Here is a 14,802-nt window from a genome sequence, read left to right as displayed (position 1 = left end):
TTTTTTTTTTTATTACATTTGGCTGAACAATGAAAAAAAAATCTTATCAAGAATATGTGCAAGGATGGGGATTGCAGTAAATACATACAGTGCATGAAACAATGCACTGTCCTTATAACTATCTAAAAGAAATGCAAAAAGAATCAGGTTCAAATAATGACATAACTATTTCTTCTAGTTTTTCATTTTAAATGTGAGGTGAAGTCTAGCAGTTACCTTATGTGTCTCAATGCTGATGCTCATGGAAAGATAAAAGGAGAGATGAAAAAAGAAGGAGATTAAAGAGGTGATAGAAAGCCAGAGAAGACATAAGGGTTCTTAAGTAAGCCTGTCCACTTACTGTTGGCAATTACCTCCTTTTTAAAAGAGTCCCCGTTTCAATTATGGTTGCCACCTTGAGGCCACACTTGTCCAGGGCTGGAAGTGTGTTTGAGGAGTATGTGTTCAGAGAGGGTGACAGTCACTTTACACTCTTTTGCTTGTTAACTGCCCCCAGAGATTTGCCGTAGCCCCTTTTTAAACCTCATACTCGCAAAAAAATCTGTGCGAAAGGATCTAGTTTTTCTCCAAACTCCTGGCTCCATCCCCCAACCCAGACCCCCCCTAAGCCATTCCTGTCTACCTGTCAGTCATCAAAGAAACTTTCAACATAGATGCATATTGGTCCTTCATAAAAATCACAGTCTTTTACCCTGAATTAAACCACACTGTTGTGTCTGTTCACTTCCTCCGGCTTCATCCACTTCTTCCAAACCTCTTAACTCACATTTTCTCTCCTCTTGTCTTTGTCCTTCAAAGTCAAACTGGGAAACAAAGAAAAGAAATAGACAGAATATCTCTGTCAGGGAGACTGAGTATTATTAATAAGTTTTTTGTTATTGTTGTATGAAGTTAAAAAAAGAAAACTTTTCAGGACATCTGAGTGTTTGCAGGCTTGGCTCAGTGTTTGATTTATTGCTCTGTCAGCATTTATTGTTCTGTAATAGTAAATAAGATTTCTTAACTAAGTTGTATAAGAAGTTTGGATAACAGCTACCTGCTGTAAATTGGTTTTCATGAAAATATGCCATTTGCACACAAAAATTACATCAATGGAGTTGCATTATCATGAACTTTGGAGCTCTTGGCAAACTTATCAATTTGTTACTGAGACATAGTTTTTGGTCTGACAAAAAAATTAATTTGAAGTAGTTCACTCTACAAAAAATACCTTCATTACAAGGAGCTGCTCCCTTCCATTCTCTTTGCCGATTGAGGCAGATTGTTTTGTTGTACATGCTTGCTAATCACAGCTAATAGTCCCAACAGATTCCATATGTCAATTATAAACTCCCCAAACCCCTTAACAATTTATTTTTCCAGTATGATGTTGATAATGCTCAGAGCATTAGAACTCTATACAGTAGAAAAAGTTTTAATAAAGTTTGTTCTACTTTTTGTTCATTTAATAGTCATACAGAGAAACCATCCAACAGATCATCATCCTACAGCAATTTATTTATAATACTGTACATTTTTTAAACTCCAATATATCTTACAGTACATTTACATGTTATGTATTATAATATTTGAATATTATAGATTTAATGAAAATACTGCCCTTGTCTACTCAAAGAATACATGATTTTATTTTTCTTCTGCAAAATAAAATTAAAATTAAAGACACGTGCAAACAAACAAAACAAAGTCAAAGAAAGGGAAAGTGAGAGAGAAAAAAGTAAAAGAAAGAAGTTTCAGTTGTCTTTTCTTTGCTGGAATGCCTCATAATTAAAATCATACAATCATTCTATGAGCTGTAGAGCTCCTCAAAAATCAGAGTGGCCCCTGGGGTCAACAGCAAAGCTTGTGCCTCATGTGAACGTCAGATGTGGCAGCAGATTGCTTTGTGGTGTCTTGGAAGCAAATGTTTGGGCTCTGAGCTCAGTGCCGGAGCAGACTCAAGCATAATGTATTTCATTGTTAAAAGTCTTAATGTGCAATGTTTCACTGTTTTTTATAGTGTGCATCTTTGATGTTGAAAACTACAGTAATTTAGATGATTTCAAGGATTTACTAAATGTCCAATTAAGCGAACTCTGTTTACAATTGTTTGCTCATGTACAATTTGTAAGTCAGTGTGAAATCCACTCTTTCATAGATCTGAAACAGGTTCAGGGAGCCTTTAGGAACAGTTGTGTTTTCAGCTAAATCCTAACACAGTTTAGTTTAGTAGCTATGTAAGCCAGTTTAGTGCAATCTCACTGGAATAACTCACATCCATCCTCTCCCATATGTGCCCTTCATCCAGTCCTCTTAACATTGTTCCAACGTCTCTGTCTAAAGCTGTTTTTTTTTCATTAAGACCACATTTAGTTTCCATTGTAAATTGTTCTCTTAGTACTGTTTATGTGCCTGACTATTTTAAGCATGCAATTATTCTGTCACTTTTGAAGAAGCCATGCTTTGGCCAGTTGCTTCCCAATAATTACCAACCCATATCAAAACTTCAGTTTATCTCCAAAGTTTTGGAAAACATGGTATGTAAACATGTGTGTGGCATAGGACTAAAACTGCTCTGCTCATGGTTTCTAATGATATTTTAATACACGCTGATGGTGGAGAATGCTGTGCTCTGTTGCTTCTTGACCTAAGTGCAGACTTCGATATTATTGACCACTCTATTCTCCTCACTAGATTTCAGCAGTGGGTAGGTGTAACAGGGACTGCCCTTGATTGGTTTGCCTCCTATTTGTCAGACAGGAGTTTTTCTGTGGCCATTGATCATTTTGTCTCTTCCCCTGCTTGGCTGACCTGCGGTGTACCCCAAGGCTCAATCCTTGGTCCTATTCTTTTCTCCCTGTACATGCTCCCTCTTGGCCACTTAATTAGACATTTTATGTGCATTTTCTATCACTGCTATGCAGAGATACACGGATATATTTTTCTTTCAATTCAAACGACCCTGAGAGCACTTCGGAAGTACAACAGAATATTAGTCCTCTAGCAGTAAATGTGAAACAAACTTAAAAAAAAGGTGTTTACCTTGACCAACATATGAATTTTTAATGTCACATTAATAAATTGGTCCAGTCTTGTTTCCTTCAGTTGAGAAACATCGCTGAAATTAAATCTATACTACCCTTTCCAGATCTAGAAAAAACTCATCCATGTTTTTGTTTCCTCCAAAATGCAGCTTCTAGACAGATCTGATAGATCGGACTTGCTTCAGTTTAGTGCCTGACGTCCACCACAACATGCCTGATGTTTGTTTGCCACAGATGAACTATTTTGTGTCTTTATCTACCTCCGTAGGTTTAGTTGAGCATGGTTTGGCCGGGGTTGTCATGTCCTGAGTGTTGAGTTGAGCTGAGTTGAGTTGAGTTGAGTTGAGTTGAGTTGAGTTGAGTTGAGTTGAGTTGAGCTGTGTGGGTGTGCCCTGAGCTGAGAACACCACTCTGTGAGCCAGGCACCCAAAGAGGATGTTCTCAAGTGGAGGAACCTAATCTTTCCCAGCAGGGATCCAAGCGGCTCTGTAAGTGTATGAATAGAGATAATATCTCTATAATGAGGCCTGTTTTGTACCATCAAAGTCTTCAAAAGGGTCTGAAACCCGACCTCCCTCCTAGCACTGACAATCCCTCAGTAATAGCTCCCTATTATTAATTGTTTTGCCTGCCTGCTAAGACCATGTCTCTCTTTTTCTCTCTTGGTCTTGTAGTTGTATTTTAGCGACTCACCCTTGGCCTAGTGCTTTTAAGTGTTCTGACATTCTGCCAATTTGCAATTCAGTGCTGGAATGGTATTTGTTTTTCTTGTTTTGGATTAAACTGTTTCCAGATACAACAATCTACTTTCTCTTGACTGTCGCTGCTGAGGTGCAAAGAGTTACAACACTCACTTAGGGAATAGATACATATTATTCAAAGGGAGGACATTCTTATAATTTTGGTAGTTGAGCAATTTATAAATTCAGTGCTCCTGTACCTGCCTGTGTTGTTGGTTCAGACCCAACACAGGTGTGCCTGATACCTTTTAGCTGTTGGCTGTGGTTGGCTGACAAACATCCGGACGTGGTTAAAGGAACTGACCAGACCACCACAACTAAGCCCCACTGAGGACATGGCCCTTTGCATATCCTGCTTTGTGACCATTGTCTATTGTCAGTGGCAATATGATAAGTGGGTCGTCTATCTGATGCTGTAAAGAGTTCTGAGAGATGCAGCCTCCCAGTTCTTCACAGGATAACGAGCGGAGATTCAACTGACTGATAGTGTTTGATGGAAAAAATGTGACTTGTCAGGAGTGATTAAACATCTGTACCCTGCTAATCTGATCTATGAGATGCACATAACAGAGAACACGCATATAACAGGATGGTGGTGGCGAGGATGGAAAAAAAACACTTTTAAAATCTTTGCTGACTTTGCATTTCTTCTCACGCCAAATGAAAACGAGGAGTGCTGTTGCTGCCTTCGCGACGGTAGCTGTGTCTGAATGTCGAGGTTGACCCAACATCATTAAAGTCTGAAGTATACATGATTCTCTTAAATTATTCTATTAAGATGTACTTGTAAATAGTTGTATGACACGTCTTTTGACATTTTAACTGAGTAATTGAGTCCACCTTAAAATGCATGTATGGGGAAACCCAGTCAGAGCTATGTGACTCACAGCAGTCCAGTGAAGGCATGAAGGATCATAAAGTGACTAATGGGTAATATTTTTCATTCATCATTCTTTAATCATTAATATTTGTATCAGTGCTCTGGAAGTTTACAGTAGACTGTACAAAGTCCTAATGCGCTGCATGTCTCAGCTTGAGTTCAAAAATGTGATGTAAAAATGTATTTAACGAGGTTTCCAAATTCAGGTCCAAATATGACTTCTTTGTTGTCTCAGTTGTCACATATATGGAGGCTCATGAGGAAGTTCCTTAAGAAGCTGTTTTTTCCACATGAGACAGGTCACTAATTCCATGTAAGTGCTGCAGACACACACACACACACACACACACACACACACACACACACACACACACGCTTGCCAAAGGCATTTACCAGCGCAAGCATCTCACAGAGAAGTATCTCCATCAAGTTTCCCTGGCCAGGTGAAGCGGTTTCAAAAACAGCCCTCTCTCCATCTGTTAAACAAATAGGGAGCCCCTACAAAGGTGTGCAAAAGAATCCTCATGATCAAAGTGTATGAGAATGGCAGCCTTGTCCTGGCCTGGCCATTATCAGGCCCCATGAATGCCTGTCTTCTCCTCTTTTGTCGGTCGGGGCATTGACAGTCACTCACCCGGCAATGACTGTCACACCAGCGCAAAGAGCCAGCCGCCGACAGGGGCCAACCACATCAAACGAGCCTGTCAAGGGGCCCTGCTCGTGAACCGTGGCAACAAACACCTCCTGATCCTCACCTACAGCTCAGCAGCAGACACCCACCGCTGTGCTCTCAGCCACTGCCTCCACTGAGAAAAGATGTACTGCCTGGACCTCATTTCCCTCTCTGCCCCCCTTCTCTCTCTGTCTTCTCTCTCTCTCTTTCACTCTCTCTCTCTCTCTGTCTCTGTCAAGTAGTGCTTGTGTTAACCTCCAGCATGCCGACACACAAAGGACTGCTAAAGTGTTTAAGAATGCTTTATGGATGCATGACAAGGGGAGGCTGACACTTCTGGGGGTCAGAAAGTAACCAGGATGTGAATGAGATCAGTTCAGTTTTACTGACAATTTGGAGCTGAGTCACACTTGATTTAAACTGTATGATGTTTGAACCAGTCGACCAGAAAAAGAAGACAATAATTTTTTTCCCCAGGCTGTAAAAAGCGCTTTGGTAAAGTCAGCAGGAGTGCAGATTGCATGTGTATACAACCAGCTTCAGGTTACATTACAAGGGTCATCTCACGTGCACACTCCCCCCAATTAATGAGAAATTTAAATAGACAAATAATTGTTACAACTACTGCAAGAATGCTGTATAAATCCTGAGACAGCATACACATTCCTGTCAAGACTGTTGTGGTATTTGTAGGTGACAGTTTCTATGCTTCCAAAGACAAATTTCAACAAGACAAATATAAAGCGTGAATTTCACTTTATATTTACCAGATCATGCATAAACTTTGGAAGGTCATTATGCAAAATGATTACAACTTTGCCTGCTTAGTCCTCATTTCCTTTCTAAACTAAAATATATTGATTTTAAAGTTGAAAGAACTAACATCTGACCTTTAAGAGAACTATATCTTTATATGATGTGTAAAATGAACTCTAATTTCAAAATGTAGTATAAAAGACACCAATTTTCACCTTGGCCTCCTGTTTGACCTCTAGTCCTACTTGGTTGACTGTGGTGAGACTGCCACCTGTAGGCCAAATATAATTCACTATCCATTTCAAACTGCTGTGATGTGTATGAATATTTCACTGTACTCACTGGAAAGATACAAAGGAAAAGAGCAATGTTTATTTAGAAATATTGAGCAATATATATATATGCAGTTTTGATATAAGATATTGAAAAAAAGAAGATTCATTAATACATATAATATAATGTGGGTAACAACTAAAAACTTGTTGTCTAAGTACTGATAACTTTTTAAATATCTCTAACTATGTCCTGAATCCAGTCAAAGTAACATTTGCAACATGTACGGGAGAGATAAATGCGCAAAAAAAAAAAAAAACCCAAAAAAACTCACTCGATTTATCTGCGATCTTCTGGCGATGCCTTACAAGCAGCGATTACCTCTCCCCGCCACTAGCTTGGTCTCATTTAAGATGGCTGCCCAGTGCTGAGAAGTAACGCGGTTATTACATGTCAACATGTCATTTCTTCGAGTTTGTGCCTTCGCTAAGTGTCTGCGTCGTCGCAGTTTATTTGAGAGGTGTGCTGTTCGCGTTTCTCTTGCGGACTGCTGTCAGCTGTGTGTGTCGGCAAGAGACGGCGCGGTCAGACGAGTTTCAGGTGAGCCGGAGGGTCCTCGGTCTCTGATGGAGCACAGCCTGTGCGGCTGAGGCACGACGGACAAGTTTGCCCGATTCCGTCGGTGACTCTTGTGTTAAATGTCAATGTACTGACGGGCTAGTTCAACCCCGTTCATGTTATGATAGACGAGCAAGATTAGCTCATATAAAAGTAAGGTGAAAAAAAAATGATGTGTTATTGAGTCTAGCCTGAGGATGTTTGGTTGGCATGTGTCTTACTTTTTTTTTTTCAACTTCTCAGACCTGTCTTTTCAGGTGCATTTGTTCCCGTTAATAACTTTAGACTCTAAATATTGCTGACGACCTCATGAGAAAACTGCTGCACTGCCGTTGAACCCCAGGCCCACTCCTTCAGGCAACTAATGTCAAAGGGCTGTAACATTATTTGACTGTGGCAGCGTCACTCTCGCTCACACTGGTGGACGAAGCTCAGGTTGTAGCGCTGGTAAACCAAAAGGTTGGCGGTTCGATCCCCAGCTCCTCCTCGTCCTTGAGAAAGTCTGTATGTGTATGTGGATGGGAAATGCAGCAAAAATAATGAAATGTAACAGGCAATTGTTGCTTAACTAGTATATAATTAGTTATTGCACCTTTACTATTAACAACAGCACAGTCTATTCAAGATACAGCATGAGGTGAAATCAAAAGCCAGCCTAAGCTCCTGAATGCCATCGTATTGGATAGTGAATGGAGGTTGTGAATGGTATACAGATGTTTGTGTTTTTTCAGAGACTCCTCTCCAGCTTCAAAGAAGAAATGTTTCATCTGTTATCCCTAAGACAGAAGATGCAAAGAAACGTGTACTGAAACAGTCGCAGCTCTTAGACGGTACGTTGTTGTAGAGGGCAGTAGAGGTCATACTGCCACATGTCATAATGATTGCAATGTCATACCAAACCCTGGTATATTAAGAGTTCTGTTATAGATCTACTTTTCTAAATGCAGCCAGCCTGAGCTGGTTTTGTTTAGACTTGTGTTAGAGATGTTGGCAATAATTGCTTGAGAACTGTGGAGCATTGACTTATGTAGGCTTTGGTGTTCCTTTTTGGCTTTCTAGATGTCCTACAGTTTTGTGCTACCAGCCTTTTCAGTGTATTACTCAGAAAAAGGCTGGTCAGTAATTTTCTTTACTCACATTAGATGCCTTTATTATTTCTCCCTCTCAGTGCTTGATGCCAGGATTCAGCAGCTCCAAACTGATGTTCTAGACGTCCAACATGCTAAAGTGCAATTTGTTAAAGCCCCTTCAGCTGGAAGAGGGGTGTCATCTGCAAGGGGTCCCAAAAGCACGTCTCAGGAGAAAAGTGACATTCCTAAATTGGGACAGACTGTTGCCAAAAGAACCTCTAAATCTCAGACCAGTCGCTGGATGGAAAAATTAACTGAGGAGAGTAAAAACAAACTTAAGAAACAGCAGAAAATTCTCAAAAATGTCAAGGAGAAACCAGTAGCCAAATCTAAAGGTAGCAAAAGCAGCTCCCAGATGCTCCCAGGCACAGCACAGAAAACTATATCAACCAAAGCTAAAAAGGCTGTGCCTGTGATTAAGACGAACAGACGAGGCATGAAATTATCTGATGAAATTCGCGCCGCAGTTTCTTCAACTGCTACCTCCACTGCTGCTGCTGCTGCTGCTGCCGCAGCAGCTGTGCCACATAAAGTCTCTAAAGGAAAGAGGACAGAATCTAAAAATCAGCCTTCCAGTGAAGGAGGCCAAAAACAGACTGTTAGCGGTGCCCAGGACCGGGCTAAGGAGCTGGCTGAGATGGAAGAACTAGAGAGGAGGCTCAGTCAGCAGGTGAGCCAGTGGACCTCTTCTAGTAACCCAGAGCACCCAGAGGTGGACGGCGAAGGAACTACATGTGGGGACATCCTGCTGAGCATCCGCTCCTACCTGGAGGCATGCGTGTTTGCAGGAGAAATTAACAGGGCTCAGTGTTTCCTGCTCAGTCAGCACAGAGTATTGAGTCGGCGTAAGCATCTGACCACAAGTGTCTACAACATCATGATGAGGGTGTGGGCCAAGAAGGTGAGTTCAAAAGTGTGTGAAAACTGAGCTCTTTGTGGAATTGAATTTGGCTTGTTACACGTTCTGAAAGAAGAAGAGAGTTCAATTATGTGAGACAGTAAAATTTTCAGACTTGACTGATTTTTGAAAATAACCTGTATGTAGCCAATTCACTGCAGCAGTTATTCACTGAGGTCACAAATGTTTGTGTGGTGGTTAACCAGTCAAAACACGATAATAATGGGATAAATTTGCCCTATTTCACAGGAGACATTTTGACTTGTGATAGCAGGAAAAGATCAGGTTTTATGAGGAACACTAACAATGGCTCTGCTTTCTTTAAATATCCCAGTAAGCCAATACCACAGCCCTGAAACTGAAGCAGCTACATGGAATTCAGCCTGCACTGATTTTATTATTTATACCTGTAGTTGTCCTACTGTGGCATGTCAATTTTTTTTTTTTTTATGGTCACACTGGTAAATTATCTTAGTTAAATTAACTAACAAACATTTAGTGCAAGATGACAAGTCAATTGAAATCCCTAATTTACATTATTCTTTCGGACAGTCTAACGAATGACTACATCTGTGGGAGGATGTGTAGGTAGGGTTACATCCAGGTGGCAGGTTTTTGTTCATATTTTTTTAGCTAAGTTTAATTGTCAGCAGTGTCCTTTGTGTTGTGAAAAATCGCTGGAATAAACATTGGTATAAAATGTACTTGCCGGCAAAGTTTAACAGCCCTTGCTTGTCTCTCTCTTTGAAGGGCACATTAAATCAGATCGGCCGCATATTTATTCTGTTAGAAGAGGCTGGTCTGAAGCCAAACGTGGGCTCCTACTGTGCTGCTCTGGAGTGTATGGGCCGCAATCCCAGCTGCTCCCCAAAAGTCATCACTAGGTATGTGCACAAATACACACCACCTGTTTAACAAGACAACTTCTAAAGAGAGGGACAGGGCAGTGATGAACAGACTTACCAGTAGGTGTCATGCTATCCTCATGGTTTTCTTTTCTTTTTTTTTTTGCAACAACTTTCACTTCATTTTATCTCTGGCATAGACTTTTTATTTATGACTCAAGCTATAACTGTCTGAAATGATGAAAAGTTGTGTGTTCATTGGCTGCATGTCTGCTCTGTTGCTGCTACTGCCAGCTCTTTCTGACTACATGGAGTTTGTAGGATACTTGAATGTTGGGTTTTCATTCATTTTTAATTGATTGAGTTATTTTTGACAGAAAATGCCTCTAAAACGCCACTGTCTCCACATGCTGCTGCTAAAATGGTTTGAAAAAAGAATTTATATTTTTTCATGTCTATGAAAATATGTTAAAGATAAAGATAAAGATGTTTGCATTCAGCCTAAACATAGAAACTGCTGTGGAAGTTGTCTGTTTTGTGTCATATTGCTGGTATGATGTCAAAATGACAGTCAACAGGTCGTTTCTATGTCTATTTTTGCTGACTTGTGCGTCATGCGTGAAAAATAGGCGAGATGCAGCTGTGACGTGAGAGATGTGCAGACAGTGTGTCCGCTCTAATCCGTTAACATTGGTGCCGAAATGAAAACCAAGATGTATCCGCGATGCATCCAGTGTGTCTCTGGCCTTATGAGTGCTAGACAGTATCGGTGTTCAGTGTCTCTCCTTAAGATGACAGTTACCAGTGTTGCCTGCACTTTGCACCTTATTTCCTGTCCTTTACCTTAACCACTGATATTGTTTCCATGGCAACCCAGCATGACCTTATGTCTTAAAATTTTTGTTAATTGTGGAAACCTCTGATTAATTATTTGTCCTTTCACAAGGCCTCTTAAAATCATTTTGTTTGTGGCAGTGTGCTGACTCCGTGTTGGGGGGTTGTGTTAGACTCATTAAATTGTTACAAGACAGCAGAAAACTTCTGACAGTGCATTGTGGTGTATTTGATTTCTTTTTGGCCAAGACAACTAAGCAAGTTTTGGCAACTTTTTTTTTATCAAGGACATCCTTGACAACTAGTAGCCCAGTTTTGTCTCCACAGTAACTAGGTCATCCTGACAAATCACTGTTAAGTATTATTAATTGCGTTGTTATGTCACTGACACACTGTCAGCCCCACACTTAGATTTATTACATGACATTCTGCACACGTTACCCCGCTGGGCACAGCTCACAGCCTCAGCACAAGACTGCATGTGTCACAGTCTGTGTGCCTGTTTGACAGCAGCCAATACAATCAGTTGGTCTGCTGCCCAGGCAGTGGCAGAGCTCATATTGAATTTTCTTTTCTTCTTCTGTGGGGCCTGACATTCATCTGGACTTATTATATTAGGAAAAATGACAAGGCTCAGTGGTTGTTTGCTTCATATAGAGACACTGCTAAACATGCACTTACATGCATGTCCTCTTTGAAATAAGCTGTATGGTCTGTTTCTGAGGTCACGAGTCGCTTCCTTCACAGGGGTGTCACACTTCAAAAGTTTCTTTGATAGTAGATACGATATTTTTCCGCCTGACTTTGGAGTACATTAGTAGTATCCCAAAATCCCTTGATGGTCAGATTTGATTTAATTTTATTTATTTATTTAAGCCTAGAAAATCACTGAGGTTTCCCTCATTTGCAATGATGTGGAGATACACAAAAATACACGAGATTAAATTTCAAAAGAGGACAATACTCAATGAAAGCACTTGAACACTGAGGTGAGGTGTTTATTACGTAGTTTGTCCATCAGAGATCACTGACAAGTATATTTTTCAAATCTAAAACATCCAGTACAAATTCTAGGCCAACCAATACTGTATGGACCTGCCATAAGCTGTGTCCTTAATAAAGCCTGAAATGAATTGAATTTTGCGGATGATACTGATGTTCTTTTTTACATAAACGTGATAATCTTGTGTATAGAATTGTGACCAAGATACATACTACACTGAACATTTTACTGGTGAAAAATCAAATTGTCTCTCTGGTGGAAAAACTGTCATGGTGACACTGTTTCTAAATGACCTCTAACCTAGTTTGCCATTTTTGTTTTTTGTTACCTATTGGCTGACAAATACAGATGTACAGTATCTGCAGTAAGCTAATATCAATGGGCCGATTTATTAGTCTTGCTCAAGTCCATATCTCCGTATCAAAATGTTTGAATATATCGTGTATTTATGTTTAAAAAAAAGAATGTTAATAGATAAGTTTCTGATATGTGTTTTTAACTCTAAAATCTCCATATCACCTTCAAAAATTCAATATTCGTAAGGCTCTATTATTTACTATTAATTTGCTAGATTTTCTGCCAGTAGTGAAAATCATCAGAACTTATAGCAAAACTTAACTATGTTTTTATCACACATAGTTTGCACTTGACCATTGGAAAGAACTTCCTCGTGGTAGACTTTCGAGGATTTTATGACAATTTATGACTTGACAAGAACTGCCTGAATTCACCATTAGTTTTGGTCTCTTTGACTTTATACCCTCTCATTTGAAAAGGGGGCACAGGTTCAGGCCACAACCTTCAGTCCTCTATGTTTGACCTTTATAAGATATTACTCTGATGAAGGCAACCTGCTAGTTCCTAATCACACTAAATACACACAAAATAGCCTCACTATTATATATCATAACTTCATCATCTTGATTAGTTGTTTCAGAGCTTCATCAGCCTCAGTCACATTAAGTGCTGTTACACAAACCACACACACACACGTTCTCGGACCTCAGTGACATCACCCTATGCAGTGTGGTCCAATAGCGGGACAGGTGGCAGGGCAGTAGGGTTGGTGGTAGGTGTCTGGTTGGTCCATCGATCTCTGTAAGCTGATGCTCATGTGACATTGTTGTTCTGCAGGGGTGCACTCCTGCTCAGTCTCTGGCCAAACAGTGTCTCTTTTCTCTTACCCTCCTCACTATCATCGTTTTCTCTGTCACTCAGTTTGTTGTCTGCCAGTTTGTTTCTTCACTGTGTTGTCTCCCCCTTTATTACGGCCTCACTGCTGCACTTTCCTGATATCGCTCTGGCCTCTGAAGTCTCTCCTGCAGCAGCCTTGCCCTCAATGTACTAATCAGTTCCCCTCTTCTCTGTCTCTCCTTCTCTCTCTCACACACACACACACACACATGCACACACTGACTCATGCACTCATATCCCTCTAAGTTTTCCCTTTGTAAGTGCTGTGTCCTCCAGAGCTCTTTGCTCTCTAGGGTGCAGCAGGGCAGTCACCAGGCTGATTATGCTCCATCGTTCAACCTCTCTGCCCTCTTTGTTCCTTTGGACCTCACTGCTAGCACCCAGACTAATCCTCTCTTTGTTCAAGGCTCTCTCATTTACTCAGACCAAAAATTGCACAATGCATCACAAGAGACTCCAAGGCATGAGTGGAAATACATTTGACCTCTTTGGCTTGCTTTAAAAATATTTCCAAACATACACTACATAACTTTAAACAGTAGGCATATGACTTGTGTCTTTTATCACAGTGCCACTTTTGTTTTATTCATTCATTCATTTGCTGAGCCCTGCTCACTTGTGATTTGATTAAGTCAGTGGAGGTTGCTGAGCCAGTGTTTTCCTCCTCATGGTAATTAGCGTGCTGTTATTTATAATTGTCCTGAGGAAAAGGTGTGCGGGGTGAAGCTCTCTCATCCTCTCTGGTCGATGATAAATGGGTTCTCCTCACTTCTGTCTCTTGGCTTAGCCCACGTTGTTCTCTTGTTAACCTCTAGGGAGCAGTGCAACCAAACAGGGTCTTTCAGTCTCTAAGGCGGGATCTTCAGACCACAGACTTTTCTACAAACTTTTTGCCCTGTAGACATACAATACCTGTAATTCCACATGTAACAAATACTTCATAGTGTACACTGTTGGCCATACAAATAACATACAGTACTTGCCATCATGCAATTAAGCAGTGTCTGTGAAATACTCTGCTAAGTATATATGTTCTTACTTTGTGTTGCCAGAGATGCATTTGTGTAATTTGTAGACAACCTTTTTGTTTGTGCTCCCACTTAATGTCAGACTTTGCAAAAAATAGTTAAATGGCCCAATTTATGGAATAGAAGAATACATCAATGTACAGCTTGACGACATTAAATATCAATATTAATTAAATAATGTACACAAAAGGCTTAAAATATAAATCCACTGCCATCCTTAGGTATCATACATCAAAATGAGTTATGGAATAATCATGTTATTACACCTCTCATTTGTATTCCTGGGACTGGTTGCACATTGGCATTATCTGCATTCAGCAGTCCAGTCATGGAGACTGCTCTCCCTAGGAGATCTCTAAGAGATTCTGTTTAAATAAACATTTCTCTGATGTCATCAGTGCCCATCTGCCTCTGGATCAAACTCATTCTGAAAGATAAGCCTATCAATGCAAATACTTAAATTGATATTCTGAAGCTGTCAATCAGGGTTGGGGAGACGTATACAATGATCCCAAGTACACAGGAGTTTTATTTTTTATTATTGAAAGCTGAATTAATCAGAGACTCAGAAAGTTCCACGATTAACTTAGTGTCATTCCCACATCATCAGTCAGGTCATAAGGTTGTGAACTCTGATCTTGTGATCAGCTGACTCCAATGTCTGTCCCATCATAATAACTATAATCTCCAACATGAATGAAAATCTGCCTCTGGTGTCATCTGATGTTATTCTAACATTAAACTTGAACAAGAATCTAGTGAACCTGATGGAAAGGAGAGGTATTGTAATGACTGTCTAAAAGAGAATCTAATCTGGTGGACGGATACCCCATAAGTATTAGACAATGATATAGTAATAGGTAGCTGGTGAGAAGCACTCCCATGCTGCAGTGTTTTTATAATAAAA

The 14,802-nt window shown here is 40.2% G+C and overlaps 1 protein-coding gene across 1 annotated transcript in view; it reads left to right on the top strand.

The window, feature by feature from the left end:
* Window positions 1–6,740: 6,740 nt before the first annotated feature.
* Window positions 6,741–14,802, top strand: part of polrmt (polymerase (RNA) mitochondrial (DNA directed)) — a 45,995-nt gene continuing 37,933 nt past the window's right edge. The window contains exons 1-4 of the mRNA XM_071487485.1: window positions 6,741–6,945; window positions 7,695–7,793; window positions 8,132–8,994; window positions 9,742–9,875. Coding sequence (XP_071343586.1) covers window positions 6,804–6,945; window positions 7,695–7,793; window positions 8,132–8,994; window positions 9,742–9,875 — 1,238 coding nt within the window. The 5' untranslated portion in view covers window positions 6,741–6,803. The remainder of the gene's footprint in view (window positions 6,946–7,694; window positions 7,794–8,131; window positions 8,995–9,741; window positions 9,876–14,802) is intronic.

This window comes from Trachinotus anak, unplaced genomic scaffold (genome assembly GCF_046630095.1).
Source record: "Trachinotus anak isolate AG129_WGS33_773 ecotype Australia unplaced genomic scaffold, CSIRO_AGI_Tana_v1 ptg000010l, whole genome shotgun sequence".
NCBI lineage: Eukaryota > Metazoa > Chordata > Actinopteri > Carangiformes > Carangidae > Trachinotus > Trachinotus anak.
Note: the sequence above shows the minus strand (reverse complement) of the source record. Positions and strands in the feature narration are given on the sequence as shown.